At 48.8% G+C, this 18,585-nt stretch overlaps 1 protein-coding gene across 3 annotated transcripts in view; it reads left to right on the top strand.

The window, feature by feature from the left end:
- The window catches only part of STX1A (syntaxin 1A), a 52,796-nt gene that overhangs the window by 6,117 nt on the left and 28,094 nt on the right, over window positions 1-18,585 (top strand). For all 3 annotated transcript variants that reach the window (XR_009759883.1, XR_009759884.1, XM_061605268.1), the window contains exon 2: window positions 18,319-18,396. Coding sequence is in view for 1 of the 3 variants with exons in the window: in XM_061605268.1 (XP_061461252.1) it covers window positions 18,319-18,396 (78 nt within the window). In the remaining 2 variants the exon portion in view is untranslated. The remainder of the gene's footprint in view (window positions 1-18,318; window positions 18,397-18,585) is intronic.

Genomic DNA, 18,585 nt, shown 5'->3' with positions numbered 1-18,585 from the left:
CTTGTAACAATGTTGTATGTTTAAGTCGCCTAGACACAGCCACCATGTGAGGCGACTGTCAGCACACCGTGTCTACTCAGAAGTAAGTCCTAACTGGATTCAGTGGGGCTTACTCCCAGGTAACTGGGGTTAGGATTACTAATTTTAGGATTACTGCCAAGTTTAATCAAATCCATCCATGCTCTGTTTGGTTCACCCCGTGAGAATGAGATGTGCCCACATTTGCCGCCAACTTGAGTCAGCCCTGAGTGGCAGTTCAGCAAATCAGTGCATTGGCGTAATGAAAGTGTGTTTAAAGGCAAGGCAAAGGGGGAGGCAGTTCCTTGTGTTCTGAGGCCAGCACACGTTTCTGACTCGGTTTCCCCTCTCCCTGAAAGGTGCCTTGCATGTTGGTATGGTTGTTTGGGATCTAGTCCCTTCTCATTGTCTCTTTGCCTGGCTTGCAAGGAGATGCGAATCGTTACCTTGCCATCTGAGGAGGAGGAGATCTCAGCATCTTAATGGACGTTCTGCTTTTAAAATGCAAACTGTTAATCCTCCAGCTCCTCTGATACGCTGCAGTAACAATGATTTCTGTTCTCTCATTATTCCAATATTAAATTATTTATTTATGTATTTATTTATTTATTATGTTTCTATACCGCCCAATAGCCGCAGCTCTCTGGGCGGTGCACAACATAAAAACATCCAATATGCAAGTAAAAACATATATCAACAACTTAAAAACAATATACCACAAGTAGTAGAACATAATTAAACATATAAACAACTACAAAACAAGCCAGAAATTCAGTTCTCCACGTTTCTGCAGCAATTTGTGGGGGTTTTCCCCCCCAAAAAATCTCATGAAAACTTCTCCATTTTAGTGAGAATTTCTCCCATTAAACATGTTTTTGTACGCAGGTTTGACTTACACATTCTTGCATGCAGTTTCTTGTCATATACTGCATTTTTGTATGCTATTGTCACTCATATATTGATTTTTCATTTTTGTAAACATTGTTTGGTTAAGAAACTGCACTGCAAAATTCAAATAATTCAAATTTCAAAGGATGGCTGGTTTTCGGTTCTCTTGTTGTTTTGGAAAGTGTAAACTTGATGGATCTGGCTTGAGATGCGAACTGAATTGAATGTCTCACCCATCTCTACTCTGCAGTAAGGCTGGAACAGATTTGCTCCCCAAAGTTCTTCATTTTTGCTGTTGAACATTCACCGTCTTTTCTCTGCAAAAACTATTCTCTGACTGTTGAGCGGATACTTGGAGAACTCCCTCTCTGCGTTACGAACTGAGTGCCGTCGCTTGAATAGGCGAGCGTTGAAGGCTTTCGATTGGTGATACGAAACAGCATTGAGTATTTGGAGCGTGAGGAAGAGTCACACGCTTGCAAACTCTAACAAAACCAAAGAGCTTTTCAGTGCTGGGCAGACATGGGCAGTGTGTGTACGTTTGCTTTTCAATTAATGTTTCACGTTCCTTTGTTTCTTGGGTGCTTTCTTTCTGAGCTGTCCTTGAAAGAGATGCGTTCTCTAGCGGAGACCCATTCTTGAGAAGATTCCACTGCAAGTTGATGGCTGTTTTGCGGTGAAAATAGGTTGCTTCTGCATTCTCTGAGGCGTGTTCCCACATTGCATTGGCATGTACAGAGTGTGTACCTATGTATAAAATAGCTGAGTTGGACCAATCAACCAGACTACCCTCTTTTCACACAAACACTTGAACGCATGTAGAGACAGCTTGTCGCTGTGTTCAGTGTTGCCATACTGTTGTGAACCGCCCAGAGAGCTTTGGCTATGGGGCGGTATATAAATTTAATAAAATAAATAAATAAATAAATAAATTGTAATACACAAAATATTATAAAAATATATAGTATTGTGAATGGAAACGGACTGCCTTCAAGTCGATTCCGACTTATGGGGACCCTCTGAATAGGGTTTTCATGGTCAGTGGTATTCAGAGGGGGTTTCCCATTGCCTCCCTCTGAGGCTGAGAGGCAATGACTGGCCCAAGGTCACCCAGGGAGCTTCGTGGCTGTGTGGGGATTCGAACCCTGGTCTCCTAGGTTGCAGTCCAACACTCTAACCATTATGCCACACTGGCTCTTATATAGTATTGTAGCCGTGTTCAGTATTAGATACGGTATGAGTGAGCCTTTAGAAATCTATAGATCAGCATTTCACAAACTTCTGATAGCCAGATACATTGTTGTTCTTTTAAGAACTTAAAGCAGCCTTACCGGGTCGAACCAAAGGTCTGTCTGGCATGTCCAACACCCTGTTACCAATTGTGGCCAACCAGGCGCTTCTTGAGAGCCCACAAACAGGCCTCAGCCGTGTTCTGGTATTCAGAGGTAGACTGCTGCTGCAACAGAAGGTTCTGTTTAGTTGCTATGACTGGTCGCCATTGACAGATTCCTTCCTCCAAATGTGTCTGACCCCCTTTTATTTATTTATTATTTATGTATTGTATTTGTACCCCCACTCCTCAGCCGGAGAGGCTCCCAGAGTGGCTTACATAAACCAATTCATACGAGACAGTCCCTGCCCACAGGCCTACAGTCCAAACATTTTAAAGATGCTGCTCATCAGTTTGTGATAGCAAATATTATAAAGTGTGTGTTATCCTAGGTTGAATTGGGGAGCCACCGCTCATACCCTGAAAATATATCTACACATTGCTGCCCCCCCTTCTCTGCTTGGTTGTTAATCAAGGCTTAGGGATAGGACTGACTTTCTGGGCGTATCTTGGGTAGTGGCATCACCCAAGATACTGGTGCACAATGCCCTGTGCAGCTTGTGACCAGGACACCTAAAAGATTGTCTCGCCCCCTTTATAAACCCAAGCGATCACTGCGCTCTGCAAGAGAGGGCCCCTTGCAGCTAGCATCTTATCAGGAGGTTCATTCTTCACAATAGAGGCATTAGGACTTTAGTGGGGCGGCACTGACCCTTTGATATGTAACAGAAGGGAGTTCCAGACAGGCGCCATCTCTGTTGTCTTTTCGGTGCCTCCTAAAGACCTTCCCCTTTCATCAAGCCTTTTCTGGGGAGATGTTGGTCCCAGTATTGGATCTGTATTGGATCTTTTTTCTGTATGGTTTTTATTGTTAAATTGCTTCAGGATGTTTCCTAGGAAGCAATTTGTAAATGGAATGAAGTATAGGGGGAGGGCAATCAGTGCTTTGTGAGGCCTCCCTACCCCAAGGTACGTGGATGCATCCCACATAAGGATTTAACCCAGGGGTTCCCAATCCCCCCTCCCCCCATGGACCACTTGAAAATTGCTGGTGATCTGGGTGGACCACATGAAGAATGTTCTGCTTGTTGTAGCAGTCATAACACACTACGCTGGAGGCTGCATGGATTTTAATTGCATCTTCATTGCTGCTTTTACGTCTTGTGTTTTATTTTATTATATTACATTTTGCATTCCACAGAATTAAAATTGTAATATAGTAACATAAAATAAAATGGAAGAAGCAGTAAAAACACAATTAAAAATCAAGCTGAATATTTAATGTGGACACGTTGCAGACCACCTGAACGAAGCTCACGGACCACAGTTTGGGAACCCCTGGTCTGATCTTTTTCAAGAGATGCCTTCAGTTCTGCTTGCTGTGCCCCAAGGCCACAGCATTTGGGAATCTCTGTCGGAAGAGGGAGCTTTGTTTTCGTCACAGTTCCTTGATTCTAGGGTAACAGGTTCATTTGCCTTATCTGCTCTCTGATTTACATGCGTGGGGCGCAAAAGGAATTACTCCTGCTCCGGCCTGAATCTCTCTCTGGCATGTGCAAGACCCTCCAGGCAACCGAGCACTGCATCTTCAGAATGGAAAGTGGCCTTGTGCAAAATAAAGGGGCCATTTTCTGCAAAACCTGTTGCCAAGGCGGGATGCTTCAGGAAATGAGGAACTGCGATGCTGTATTGCTCCAGAATTGCCCCGCTTTGTTGTCAGGCAGGCTTGTAGTTATTGGTTAGAGGAGGCTGAAGCACAGAATTGGGAAATAGACACGCATCAGCAGCAGCATACCTGTCTTTCTGGCCCACCCACAAGTGTGTGCACCAGATGGGCAACCTTTGTCAGCCCGAGGGCCATATTCCTTTCTGGACTGGTTTCCAAGGGCCAATGCTGGGAGGGGGCAGAGGCAAAAGCAGGCGGAGGAGCCTCTGCAGCTGCTGCCTCTGTAGAGTAGGCTGGTTTCTGCATAGACGCACCGCCCTTCTCTGCCTTCCGCCCAGGCAGGAAGAGGCACGATCAGAGTTCCAGCTGGAGGGGGGACACACACGCTATAGTAGCACTAGATGATGCATACAGTCAGGGCAAGTTGTGCGTGTGTTTTGTTCCCCCTCTGGCTCTCCTTAGCAGCAAGCCTGTAAGTGTCAGTTTTGACTAGTTCCTCCTGGTTTTCCGTCTGCCTGGTCTGTTTGCCCTCCTACATCTCTCTTTCTGTCATCTTTTGTTTTAAGTGCTACTTGGAGGGCTGCATCTGGAGAAGAAACAGGGGCCTCCCCCGCCCCCCGCTTCCCCTCCCAAGTAGGTTTATTGTTGCTGCTGTTTTATCGCTGTCGGTTCAGAGCAACCTCTTCTTCTTCCCACCGCATCCCCCCCCATCTCCTTTTCATCCAGAATAAATTTCTGCTCCAGAATGGGAAAAGTCAGCTTGCTCTAAGGAAGGGCTGGGAGCAGCAAGCGGCGTGCCGATAAAAGGGGCACCTTTCTAGGTTCCAGGAAGTTCTTGGCATGGCCAAAGGTGAATTGGAGGGCACCCAAGGGTGTCCCTTGAGTTGGCTTCTCCTTTTTGGGTGTGCTGACTGCTGCAAAGCCAAGGAGGAGAGGTTTCCCTTGCATCATCTTGCACCTCCTCGATAGCTTTTGGCACCTCATAGCTGGAAAATGAGAGGTGTCCTCATAACACACTTCCCCCCCTCCCGAGGATTGCTTCCTTTTCCATGTGGCTGATGCTCTTCCCTGATTCTCCTTTCCTCTGCCCAGCACAGGATGAAGCCCAAGAGGGTTCAAGGCAGGCTGTCGGCATTCGCGAACTTGGGGCCCTCCAGGTGTTTGGGGCTGCAACTAGAGATGTAACATTTCTGGAAATTTTGAAGCCATGGAAAAACACAATTTTTTCCTGGGGTTTTGGGAACATCAAATGTAATTATGTACAAGTTGGTTTGGCATAAAATTATCACATTTGGTATATTAAAAGGACATTTTATTCAAACAATTGTTACAAATTGAATTGACTTCTTTAAATGTTTACTTTTCTTTATTTTGCAACAAATGGATCTACAAGATCCTGAACTGTAAGGAACCTCTTTCGTTTTGCCAGTTTATGAGGAGCAGGCAAAAAGCAATTAAACACACAGAAGAAACCATCAAAATTAATAACAAAGAAAATTATTTATGTCTCCGCTAGTCTTCCACAGTCAAGCAGACATAAAGCACCCAAGGGGGAACTGAGAAAAAAGGGGGGACCAAGATTCAGTGAAACATTTTATTCATCATGCTAAAATAAAACATTCCATAATCCATTTTTTCTTTGTTTTTTTCAATTTTTCCAATTTTTCGGGGGAAAAAAAGGCTTTGAAGAAAACTGGGGGGGGGATTATTTCTTCCATTTCCCCCCGGGTTGTTTTCTGGGCCTTCACATCTGTATCTGCAACTCCTATCGGCTTCAGACAGCATGGCCGCCGTATGACATCTGGGGCCATTGGGGGCTATAGTCCAAAACATCTGTAGGGCACCCTGTTGGCGAAGGCTGGACTAGACAGCCATAATTGCCTTGTATAAGTCAGTTGTTCAGAATGGACCTAAACGGCAGCCTGTGCGCAGTTTGCGCTCCCACATGGGCATCCAGAGATTAGATCACCCTCCGGACAGTGTTGGGTTCCAGTGACCCTTGTCCCTGGCTGTGACGGATGGGTGGACGTGTCAGTTCTGGTTCCTCCCCGTTCCTCATTCTCCAGTTTTAAATTCACATTTCCACGCCAGTCTGCAAATTATTATTTTGTTTTAAGTCCTCATAAAAATTCATCAGCATTTCAGTGCAAGTGCAATCTTGCCTAGCATACGCACTTCTGCAAAGCCATTTTCTCTGATATGATGCGTATTTGTATGTTGTTTTCAGTAATGTGTGCCTTTTCATGCGCGCTTGATCCCAGCATATGCATTTCTGTAAGTGTGAATTTTGAAGGATGGCTTTGTTTCTGTTTGTGCATAGTTTTGTAACGTGCCTTTACGGAGGCTCGCCTCTCAATGCAAACTGGATCGCATTTGTCTCCTGTCCTTACTGACCATTGGGCATGCTGGCTGCTGGGAGCTGGAGTCACAAGGGTGGGGAGAAGTGAATTATAGCTGCATTTTCCACGGCCACCTTTGAGATTCCAGCTTTGTAGGCTGATGGGAAGAGGCCGACCCTGAAAAGGCAGCTCTCTGGCAACTTGCACCGAATGGAGGCAGGAGGCCTCTGAGTACCGGTTGTGGGGGTCACAAGTAGGGAGAGCGCTGTGGGGCTCAAGTTCCTCTTGCGGGCTTTTCAGAGGCGTCTGGTTGGCTGCTGTGAAGACAAGATGCTGGACTGGATGGGCTGAGGAAGGCCCATAGCTCTGTGGCAGAACATCGCCTTGCATGCAGAAGGTCCCAGGTTCAGTCCCCAGGGGGAGAGACCCCCATCTGAAAACCCCGAGAGCCACGGCCAGTCAGTGTGGACAGTCCTGAGCTAGTGGGACCAGTGGTCTGATTCAGTATAAGGTAGTTTCCTGTGTTCCTAATAGGGATGGATCCGTTGGCTGGTGCCGGTTCAAAAGTGTTCCATCAGCCTAATAGACAGGGATTGATTCAAGTCTGTTCTTTGTCTGCTGTCCATTGCTTTTACTGATCTGTTGGTTTTCCCTCCCCCAAAATACCGAAATTAATATAGATATTTTGAAAGGAAATATCGATAAATGAAAGTAAATATTGATAAAATTAATGTTCTTAATATCAACCTTTTAGTGGCAGAACTTTTTTTTTTAAATCTATTTTTGAAAATAGCTGTGGAAAATTGCTACATTAAAATCTGATCCTCAACAAGAGAATAAGTGAATTAACGGGAAATTCAGCACCAAATCTGAGTTGGGTGGAATTCTAGCATATCCCTATGTTCCTCTGATCCAGCTGATGTTCTCAACTAAAATTTCCCGGGTTGAAATAGAGGCAGTCGTGTCTCCAGGGAAGGGTAAAATGTAAATGTACTGCCTTCAAGTCGATCCCAGCTTATGGCGACCCTGTGAATTGGGTGTTCATGGTAAGAGGTATTCAGAGGTGGTTTCCCATGGCCTCCCTCTGAGGCTGAGAGGCAGTGACTGGCCCAAGGCCACCCAGGGAGCTCCATGGCTAGGTGGGGATTCGAGCACGTAGTCCAACACCTTAACCACTACACCACACTGGCTCTCACCCAAGGAAGGGTAAGAAGCAATTCATTAATTAAGCAGGCTTCTAGACCACACCATCTTCAAAGATAGCAGGAGCAGCATGCAAAGCAAAACAAGAGAATGCAACTAGAGATAAAAGAACAGCTCAGATAAAAGCACTAAAGAAACAAGCAGAGTAAAGAAGATATAAACTGTAAACCTTAAAATACCAGAATGTCTGCTTTGCATGCAAAACGTCTCTGGTGCAGTCGGCATGTCCAGGCAGAGCCTGGAACGTCTCACACCACGGAGAGCGGCTGTGTGGATACTATTGAGCTAGATGGTCTGCTTCTGCATAAGGCAGCTTCTTGCATTCCTGGGATGTTTGATCTGGCACTGAAATGGAGGCTCTACCCCCTTGCAGGGAGGCCATGACGTAGCTAGGGAGCCACCACAGAGAAGGCTCTCTCCCTCGTTGCCACCGTAACAAGTTTCACTCGAAAATGGGACACCGAGAAGAGTCTCCTGTGAAGATCAGGCTGGTACACAGAGAGATCCAGCTCCCCAGCCCTGCTTGAAACCGAGAACGGTTTCAGACTGAGAATGGCTCCCTTGGCATCGCATCCTTTGCCTTTGATCTTCAAGGCAGCCAAATGCATGTCTGTGTCGGGATGAGCAGGAGGAGGCTGGCCCGGGCTGCGTTTTTCACCAAGATGCTTGGCAGCCCCCTCCACAGATCCATGTACCCCCCAAACACACACGCACTTCACGGTCTGTCTTACATGTAGCAGATTGCAGGGCGGTTTGGGGCCTTGCCCATCTGCCGCCGCTTCCAGGCTGGCTGGGTTCTGCAGGCGAGCGGAGCAGAGCGTGCCAGATTGCTGGAAAGAGGCCTGCGCTTGTTCACAGCGGCCAAAGGAGGGCAGGAGGGGGGGGCTGTGGCAACGGGGGCAGCGCGGCCCCTCCCTGTGCCTGATCTCTCGCAACTGCCTTCCCCAACTTGGCACCCTCCAGATCTTTGGGACTGGGACTCTCATCAGCCTCAGCCAGCACTGCCGTAGAGCACCAGGAGCTGCCGCCCTTCCCCTGAACAATTAAGCTCCCTCATATTGAGTCAGACCAATAGCTCAATACTGCCGTCACTGAGTGGCAGCGGCTTCCCAGATTTCAGGCAGGAGTCTCTCCTAGCCGTAACTGGAGACTGCCAGGATTGAACATGAGACCTTCTGCATGCAAAGCAAGCACTGTAACCCCTGAGCTGCGGCCTCTCCTCAGCCCTGGTCTGAGTCGAGTATCCTCTCCTTTCTCTTATCTTTCCAAAGCATCCGAAGCTATTTAGTTTTATGGGGGGAAATGGCTGTTGATGTGTTTTTTTCCCCTCTCCGTCTCTCTCCATCCCCCCCCCGTAACCTGAGTGTAACTGATGAGCAGTGGATTTGGGGCTGACAGAGGACATTTTTCACTCTGCATATAATTGACTGACAGGGTTGGCGGCCAGGAGCAGCTGGGCAGATGCCTCCAGGAAGTTCAACAGAAGGCGACGGCCTTCCTTTATTTCTCCCCCAGCACTGACTTGCAGAGGTAGACTGCATGTGCATAGGGAAGCTCTGTTTGTTGCTATCCTGTAATGAGGCTGAGCAGTGAGCGGCGGCCGCCTTGCACAGACACCCGCAGGCAGTGTCACCGGGGAAGTGAATCTGGCTCCGGGTTTTCGTCCAGATCTTCAAGGCCTACCCAAGGTGCTTTCATCCATCAGCCACCACTGCCTACATGATCCGGGCTGTGCGTTGTCATTGGAAGTGGGATCCAGATACCTCAAATTTGCAGCCACGCTGAGGAGCTGGCATGGCCTATTGTCACTGGCTCCATGGCTTGCTGTATGTCTCCTCTGGGACAGCAGAGCCATAACCTTTGCGCCGTGTCTAATGGGACCAGGGTGGCTTGTTTGGAAAGCCCGTTAAGTGGGCTAATGAGCCAGGTCTGCCTTCTTCCCTTTGGGGGGTGTGCTATTCTTAGACTGCCTTAGTTGGCAACTGCGGCCAAGACAGGAGGTGACTTTTCCTTTTCCGCTGCTGGACCGTCTGCTCGAAGAACCTGGGGTGCAACTTGAAATGTAAAGAGAGAAAAACCGGCCCCTCCTGGCAGCTGGGTGGAAAGTGAGGAGGTGCGTTTTTAAAGGTCACGTGTCTGTCGTGTCTGTGCTGTGGAGCTGCTGCCCTTTCGTCACTGACTTTTCTACAAAGCATCCAGACAAGGTTGTTATCGAAGCTTTGCACTCCTGCCAATATTTTTTGCCCTTGTTGTGGCACTGAAAGGGGGTTGGGCAGAGATGGCTCTTTTGCATATGCCCACCCTCTCACTTGAGGGCACGGTCATCAGGTGGTGAGCTAGCCCCATGAGAGGTCCATGCATGTGAACTAAACTGTGCTGTCTCTCAACCTGGTCTACTTCGCAGGGTGATGGTGGATAAGTAGAGCTCCCACGTTTCTGAGGCATGGATCAGGTCCCTTGTCACTGTGACTTTGCAAAAGTTGTTCCTGCAGCATGTCCGCCACTCCCCACCACCCCTGAAAGGCCTGCTGAGTTGCAAAGATCTTAGCAAGGCCTTGAGATTCTCTCCAGTCCCGGCTAGAGGAGACAATCACAGGATGAGTCACTGGCCATCGCCGAGCCTCTTTGCCCCAGCTGTCTATGGCCAGCCGCTGGTGAGGTGCCAGCACAATCTGGGGCAGTAAAAGGAATCAGCAACCACATGAACCCCAAATGCTTGCCCTGACAATGACTTTCTACGTATGAAAGCCCCACCTTCAGGGAGAGGTGTGAAGGCCTGGGGGGATAATTGTAAAAAATTGAGGGGGTGGTGGTTTTTTCCGTTTTTTTAAAGCTTTTTTTTCCCTTCCCCAAAATGGAAAAATAGGGGAAGACCATCCCCCCCCCAATTTTTGCATTCGCTCCCGCAGGCCTTCACATCTCTTCCACCAGGGTGGCTGGGTGCTACCAGCAGGGTGATCAGTTGCCCCCTCTTGCTCCATCGTGGGATGGGCCACCATGGCCCGCTGACAGAACACCTGCTTTGCATGCAGAAGGCCCCTTGGTCAGTTCCCAGCATCTCCAGGTAGGGCTGGGAACTGGCAGACGAAGGTTGCTTGCAGCACATCACTCCTCTGCTGAGAGAGCTGCCCAAGTGGCCAGTGTGCTACTGAGCCAGTTTCACCTTTCTTGTGTTGATCCCCAAAGCCCTAAGCAGCCTGGGCCCAAAATACCTTTAAGGCTGCCTGATTCCTCATGCGGCACCTCCCTGCCAATAGAGGTTGGGCAGGAGTTGTCCCTGCTTTCTTCATAACAATATTGTGAAAATGTTACCAACATCTGCTTCCACGTTTTGGAAAGTTGTTTGTTTGCTCTGCGTCAAGATATTGTAAGCAAATTCTGCTTCATGGATCCTGAGATTTAGGAGCAGGTTTGTGTCTGTGTTTGGATATAGCTGGACGCCACTTTGAATCGAGATGGTGGACGGGACCTCTCAAAACTGCGCTGATTTGGGGGTTTCTCAGAGTTCCCAAGCGATGCCAAGTACGGGGCTGCCAGGCGAAATTGCTTGCAGAAATGTGTCCATTAGACAAAATTGCATACATAAATAGGTACATTAGGAAATATATATGGCAAATTATGAGGATTTTTTTAAAAAATCCATAAACTGATTCAGAAACATGGTAAAGTCAAGGTTGGGGGGAAATGAGAAAGTGAGGGAAACCTGTCGATCCTTAAATGTAAATGGACTGCCTTCCAGTCGATCCCGACTTATGACGACCCTATGAATAGGGTTTTCATGGTAAGCGGTATTCAGAGGGGGTTTCCCATTGCCTCCCTCTGAGGCTGAGAGGCAGTGACTGGCCCAAGGTCACCCAGTGAGCTTCATGGCTGTGTGGGGATTCGAACCCTGGTCTCCCAGCTTGTAGTCCAACACTCTAACCACTACACCACACTGGCTCTTAGTCGACCCCTAGATGGGCACAATTTCAAGTTTCAAAGTCTCTGGAATGTTGAGCCCCCCACAAAATGCTCTGTTCAGTATGTTTTACTGGGCAAGAGGTAGAAGGAGTATGCCAAACACCTAAAAACTCTCACCCACTTCTCAGGTGCCGCTGGCTGCAAGTGTTGCTCTGTTGTACGGAACTGTGCGATGGATGCGGCACGTGAATGGCTGCCATGCGGAAGAGGAGCTGCTGGTCCCCGTGCAGTGCAAAAGCAGCGCAGCAGAAGCACCTTTTGGGAACGAAAAGGGGTGCCAGACCTTAGTGGGGCCCAGTGCCTGTTCACCAGTTAAGCCTGGCTGCTTCGACTTGATTTTAAAAGAGGCATTCAGAAGGGGCTCGCTGCTGAAGGACATCGGAAGGGCCTGGCTGTTGGATCGGGCCAGTCTGCCCATCTTGTCCAGCCCAGTGGCCAGCCAGATGTCCCAGTGGGAAGCCCACAAGCAGGACCTGAGCGCAAAGCACTGGCCCCTCCTGTGCTGCCCAGCAACTGGTACTCGGAGACATCCTGCCCCCGACAGTGGAGGGAGAGCAGAGCCATTCTGGCTAGCACCCATCTTCCCTTCCATGAATTTGCCTGACCCTCTTCCGATGGCGTCCGAGTTGGTTTCCCTCCTTTGCAACTTGTGGGACTGAATTCCATCATTTCACCGTGCAGCAACTCCTTTCCTTTGTCTGGCCTGAGTCTCCCCAACGTGCACCTTCCTAGAGAGAGGCTTCTTCCCACCTGCTTTGTCCATACCATGAGCCATTTTGCAGGCAAGGCTCTTCCAGGGTCTCTGGGCGACAAGGCTGCTTTCCTCCTTTCTGGGGGTGGGGGGGTGTTGCCTTCTGGGTGGCTGGCACATGGGAGGGCCCGGACACCTGCTCGCTGTGAAAAGGCCCCAGGGTTGAAACAATAGGGGATAAAAATGGCATAACAGGAGAGGTGGGATTAATTGCAGGACGCGGGAAGGCAAAGAGTGGAGTGCAGGTGCGTTTTCCATGGGGGTGTCATCAGAGGGGCGTGCAGGCCAACCCAGTTGCAAGCACACATATGTTCTCCCACCTCTCTAGAAGAATGCATCGTTCCAAGGACATCGCTTGAGTGAATGTTCCTTTTGGGGCTGGTGTTTTGCTTTTGGAAGCTTTCCAGAGCTTTGTTTCTAGGTGACACTCTGTCAGCTTCACCTTCCCTTTCGTTTCCTCTTTAAGTATGCCTCTGCCTTCCAGCGCCCAACCTTTCAAGGTGGGGGGCTTGGCCATCCAACCTCACCAGCCGCCATAGGAGTCTGCTGGGGGAAGGGGCCTTCTTAATCCACGTAGCGTGGCCCGGGAGGCTGGTATGGTTCATGGCTTATATGTTTTTATTTTAAGGATTGCTGTTGATATGCACTTTGGTCCTATGTATTGGGGAATGATGACCAAAATTATAATCCCCAGCTCCTCCAGTTTAGAAGGATGAGGCAGTGAGTGTTGGGAAGGGCCTGTCTGCTGCCCAAGGCCTTAGTGAGCCACAGATGGTACCAGGCGAGATAGTCCAATGGTTTGACTTGGGATAAGGGCATGCTCTTGCATTCTCCAAGACCCCCTTTGAATTGCCTTCTTGTTTGCCGTGAATGCCCTACACGGCTATAGGCAAGGCTCTTCTCACCAGATCCACGTTTAAAGCACATCCGAGGCACCCTTAAAGCACATGACTTCCCCCAAAGAATCCTGAGGGTTTCCCCCTCACAGAGCTGTGGTTCCCAGAATTCTTTGAAGGAAGTCATGTGCTTTACTTGTCACCATACAGGGCTGTTGTCAGGATTTCTCAGAAAATCTGTATGAAGGACTTTGGAAATGTTGACAAGTACCTCTAATATAAATGATAGGATTGTTATTTTTATATTGTTAGGCTGGCTGTGTGTCCTGCTTTACAGAGGACAGTCCTCTACTTGGAGGCATCCTCAGATTGAAGCCCCCCCTCTCCAATCCAAGGCTGGTTAAAGATAAAAAATAGGATGGGGGGTGCTTGAGGTTGTCCCATCACAGTTTCAGCACCTGGACTGAGCAGGCATCCACAGGTCACCTGGCCATAGTCTTCTCACTGTGATAAATTGGATTGTATGCCTATTTAAATCATGGGTGGGAAACCTGTGTTGGCTACCCAGATTCCCATTCCCACCCCAGTCTTGACCATTGGCCATGTTGATTCAGAAAAGGGCAGCCAAGGTGATCAAGGGGATGGAGCGACTCCCCTACGAGGAAAGGTTGCAGCATTTGGGGCTTTTTAGTTTAGAGGAAAGGCAAGTAAGAGGTGACATGATAGAAGCGTATGAAATTATGCATGGCATGAAGAAGGTGTCCAGCAACATCCAGAGGTCACCCGCGTCCCCACCCCTGATTTAAATTATGGTAATTGTTTTAAAAATTTGCATCAAATGTGATAAATGCCCTTTTCTTCTTTGTTCTTTTTTGGCCAATGCATAATAATGGTTGAAGATCCTTCCGATTGTAGCCCCCCCACAAGCCAACAGCTGAATTGTCGCGTCCCTGGAGGCTTCCTCCCACACTTTTCCTCCTCCTCGGCCAAATGCCAACAGCTCGTTTCTACTGACCCCTTATGTGTGTGCCCAGCAACAGTGTCCTTGATGGGGCATTGATCTTTGGTACGGGGAGATTGCTTGCCCTGCTGGAACCTTCTGGGCACCAGGCTACCCCAGTGATGGGGGGTAGCCCTGGCCTGGAAAGCCCCTTCTTTGAGAAAGGGGGGAGAGGGAGAGAAGGGCTCAGGCAAGGAGAGGCTGCTCTGTGCTTCATTGCTTTTGCCTTCCAGCGACGTGACGGCCTGCGGTGCGAGCACAGATCTCCGCAGCAGCAGTGCTCTGCCACACACAGGCCTGGGGGAGTCGCCTGGACGTTCCCCTCCTGAGGAAGGAAAGATCAGTCCATGCCCCCCTCTGCTCTACTCCCTTTCAGGCCAGGGGGAAGGAAAGGTTAGAGGGGTCGCTGGGCCTGACTCAGAGCAAGGAAGCTTCCTGCGTCCCTGGAAACAACAGATCTGAAATGTAACCTCTTCCCTTTCCAGAGGAAGGGCTGTGGCTCAGGGGCGGAGCACCTGCCTTCCATGCAGAAGGCCCCGGTCCAGTCCCCAAGGGCGGCATCTCCGGGTGGGGCTGGGAACGTCTGCTGCCTGAAACCTTGGAGAGCTCCTGGCAGTCAGCGCAGACCAGTGGTTCCCAACCTGGGGACCGTGAAGTAATCCACAGGGGGCCACAAACACTAAGGAAACAAATTGTTTATTAATCTTTTTTTAAAAAAGTCTTCCCTCCCTGGACACTGTCTGCTCCCCACTTCCACTGCAGACGACACCTCCCCCTTGCTCCAAACGAGAGGGGAGGACTTTGCTGAAGCGCCAGAGTGTCTTCCAGGCACACCGAGGGCAGGCATCTGCCTATGCCATGCATGGCAGATGCCAAAGGAGGTTGAGGGTGGGGCTACCCAGAAGAAGAGGGGATTACTATCCTGACTCCCATCTCCTTGTGCTGCTGCTGCTGCTGACGACGCCCTTGCTCAGAATGAGAGGAAAGGGCCTTTTGTGAAGCAAAAAGCTGGAAGGCAAGGCTGCTTCCCCCCTGCCTGCCTTTCTTGGCTCCTGCTTCACTGCCACCTCCTTTTAAAAAATATTTTTATTTGTGAGGCTGCCCGGATCTCACCTTCGGCCCAGACAGAGCCAAGGAGCAGTGAGGAAGCTCAGGACTTGCTCACTCTCCATCTCTGAGGCTAAGTGTGTGTGCCAGCGTCCCCCATTTCTTCCCCCAACATTCCACCCCCTCCCACATGCCAAAATGCATGCACGCTCCACTGTCGTTCCCCGAGTGCACGTTGAGCAAGTTATCAGTTCTGATGATCATCCTAAGGCCTAAAAGCACTAACTGCCCTCCTCAGTGTATCCACCCATTTGTCTTCATAGTCTAGCATCCCCACCGCGACCACATTGCTGCTTCTCGATGATGATGATGATGATTTTAAAAAAGCTCAGCAGGTTGGCTGAGGCTGGGGTCCACACACTGCAGCTGAAATGTATTTATTTAATTATTATTGTATTTATATCTCACCTTTCCTCCAAGCTGCTCAAGATGGTCCATTTTATCTTTGCACCAACCCTATGAGAAAGGTCAGGCTATGTCTGGCCCAAGGTCACCCAGTGACTTCATGGCTGGGTGGGGATTTGAACCTGGACCTTAGTCCAACACTGTAACCAGCTGGTGTTTGGAGACAGGACTGTACATCTTCACACTGTCGGGGGGCGGGGGAGTGGGATCCCATTTTGATTGGACCTTTGCATTAAGAAAAGAAAGCAACACCTCTGTCTCTGCAGGGAGCTTTTTATGGAAACGGATATTTGGAGATGTGATTTGGCCACACAGCATTTTTTCAATTAACAGAGGCTAAAATTACAATTAGCGGGGGGGGCACAGAATTTTTTGAGCTTACCTAGAGGGTCCCATACTCATAAAGGTTGGGAACAGTACTGAGCTGGGTGGACCAGTGGGCCTAACTCTGCACCCCGTTGCTTCCAGCCCTGCCTGGGTGCCTTTCTGCAAAGCTTCCTTTAGAACGTGGCAGGTTTTGGAGTGGAGGGCTTGCATATCTCCCAGAGCGAACACAACGCTTGGACTGACGGGAGTTGTAGTCCAATAAGGGTGTAGAGGCCTCTCAGTTTCATCGAGGTGAAAGCAGTGAGCTCATTTCTGCACTTGTTCTATCGTCTTCATAGTGCATTTTCTCTTTGTTTGCTTGTTTATAAGGATACGGAAGAACTGGCAATGGAGGTTCGTTAATGGCTCTGTGCCAACCTGAGGCAAGTCTCGAGTGGACTGCTGGAGGCAGAGGGTCCTGTCGTTCCTGCGCTGTTCAATATTTTTTTATAAATGACTTGGATGAGGTTGTAGAGGGGCTGACATGAAACTGGGAGGGGTAGCCAACGCCACAGAAGGCAGAACCAAGGCTCAGAACAATCCCGACAAGCCAGAAGGCTGGGCCAAAGCCAGCCAGATGGAAATCAAAGAGAGAAATGTACCACCCTGCATTTAGGTTAAAAATATATATATATTTTTTTAAAAAAATTAAAGGCAGAAGTCTAGGATGAGGGAGGTCTGGCTTGACCGGAGTCCATGTGAAAAGGATGCAGGTGTCTTCGTGGATCACAAGTATGAATGTAAGAAGGGTGGTGATTTGCCTTCTGACCCGTGTCCCTTGCATGTAGCACAGTTTCCATTCTGCTGCTTGGCCTCTACTTTTCATCTCCCTGTCCACTGTGACAGAATTTTACTACTTGTTGTTGTTATGTGCCGTCAAGCCGATTATGACTTATGGCAACCCTATGAATGAGGACCTTCAACAGCATCTGTCATGAACCACCCTGTTCAGATCTTGTAAGTTTGGCCCAGTGTAGTGCAGAGAGCCAGGATGGTGTAGTGGTTAAGGTGTTGGACTACAATCTGGGAGACCAGGGTTCAAATCCCCACACAGCCATGAAGCTTACTGGGTGACCTTGGGCCAGTCACTGCCTCTCAGCCTCAGAGGAAGGCAATGGGAAACCACCCCTGAATACTGCTTACCATGAAAACCCTATTCATAGGGTCCCCATAAGTCGGAATCGACTTGAAGGCAGTCCATTTCCATTTCGTTTTCAAGTTTGGTCTTCCTCTTTTTCTACTCCCTTCTGTTTTTCCCAGCATTATTGTCTTTTCTAGTGAATCCTGTCTTCTTGTTATGTGTCCGAAGTATGAGATCCTCATTTTCATCATTTTAGCTTCTAGTGATATTCCTGGTTTAATTTGTTCTAACACCCAATTACTTGTCTTTTTTGCAGTCCATGGTATGTGCAAAGCTCTTCTTCAACACCACGTTTCAAATGAGTTGATTTTTCTCTTGTCCACTTGTTTCACTGTCCAACTTTCAGATCCATACATAGAGATAGGGAATACCATGGTCTGAATGATCCTGACTTTAGTGTGCAGTGATACATCCTTGCATTTGAGGACCTTTTCTAGTTCTCTTATAGCTGTACTCCCCAGTCCTAGCCTTCTTCTGATTTCTTTTACTTAATTGTACTTAATTACGTAATTATGCTACTATGTTACTCCACACCATTCATTTCAATGCAGAGACCATTTATTTCAGCGCAAAGGAAGTACAATGCAAGTTGGGGTGGGTGGGGAGTCATCAATTATGTATTGTTTGAGGACTGAAAACAACAGCAGCAGCAGCAAATACTGATCATATTCGCTGGATTGATTTCTGTTCTGGGCATGGGACAAATAAGCGATCATCTGCGATTTCTGCTCCTGTTTCCGTCGGAGTTCTCTGGCATCCCTAATCATAAGCTGACCATGAGCCAGCCGTGTGATGCAGCTGCTAAAAAAGTGAATGCGATCCTAGGCTACATTAGCAGAAGCAGAATGTCCATATAATGAGAAGGAATAGTTTGGCTCTGTTCTGTGCTGCAGTGCTGGGTCCAATTTTGGATGCCACATTTTAAGGAGGACATTGATAAAGTGGAATGGGCAACCAGGGTGGTGAAGGTTCAGGAAACCAAATCCTCTAGTTGAAAGAGTTGGGTATGTCCAGCCTGGAAAAGAGAAGACTAGGGGGAGACATAATAGTGCCCTTCAAATATCTGAAGGGCTCCAATTATGGAGGGATTGGAGCTGAGGGTTGGGCAGCCTCTCCAATCACAGATCCTGCACTGAGCAGAGTGTTAGACTAGAGGACCTCCAAAGTTCCCTTCCGGCTCTGATGCTGTCCGCTGGGTGGCTGTTGTGACAGTGCCAAGTCCAGGGGTGCCCTTTCCCTTTGAAGCTGCCCTTCAGTGCTCCCTCTTCTTGGAAATGGTTCTCTTCAAGGCCTTGCTTCTGTTTCCAGGGCAAGGACAGCGATGACGAGGAGGAGGTGGCTGTTGGGGTCGATCGGGATCGCTTCATGGACGAGTTTTTTGAGCAGGTGAGGAAACCCTTTTAGGGAGAGCCAAGTTTCCCATCTCATCCTGGTCCTTGCCATTGCCTTGTCTCCCGCCTGCTGCTCCCCTTCTCTGAGTTTCTAAGTGGGTTGTGGCATTCACTGACGTGGTTGCAGCAGCGGCACCTCCGTCACCAGTCTGGAACTCCCACTGGTGTCAATGCAAGGGGGCTG

Source organism: Rhineura floridana, chromosome 21 (genome assembly GCF_030035675.1).
Source record: "Rhineura floridana isolate rRhiFlo1 chromosome 21, rRhiFlo1.hap2, whole genome shotgun sequence".
Classification (NCBI taxonomy): Eukaryota; Metazoa; Chordata; class Lepidosauria; order Squamata; family Rhineuridae; genus Rhineura; species Rhineura floridana.
This window is presented reverse-complemented; position numbering and strand designations above follow the sequence as displayed.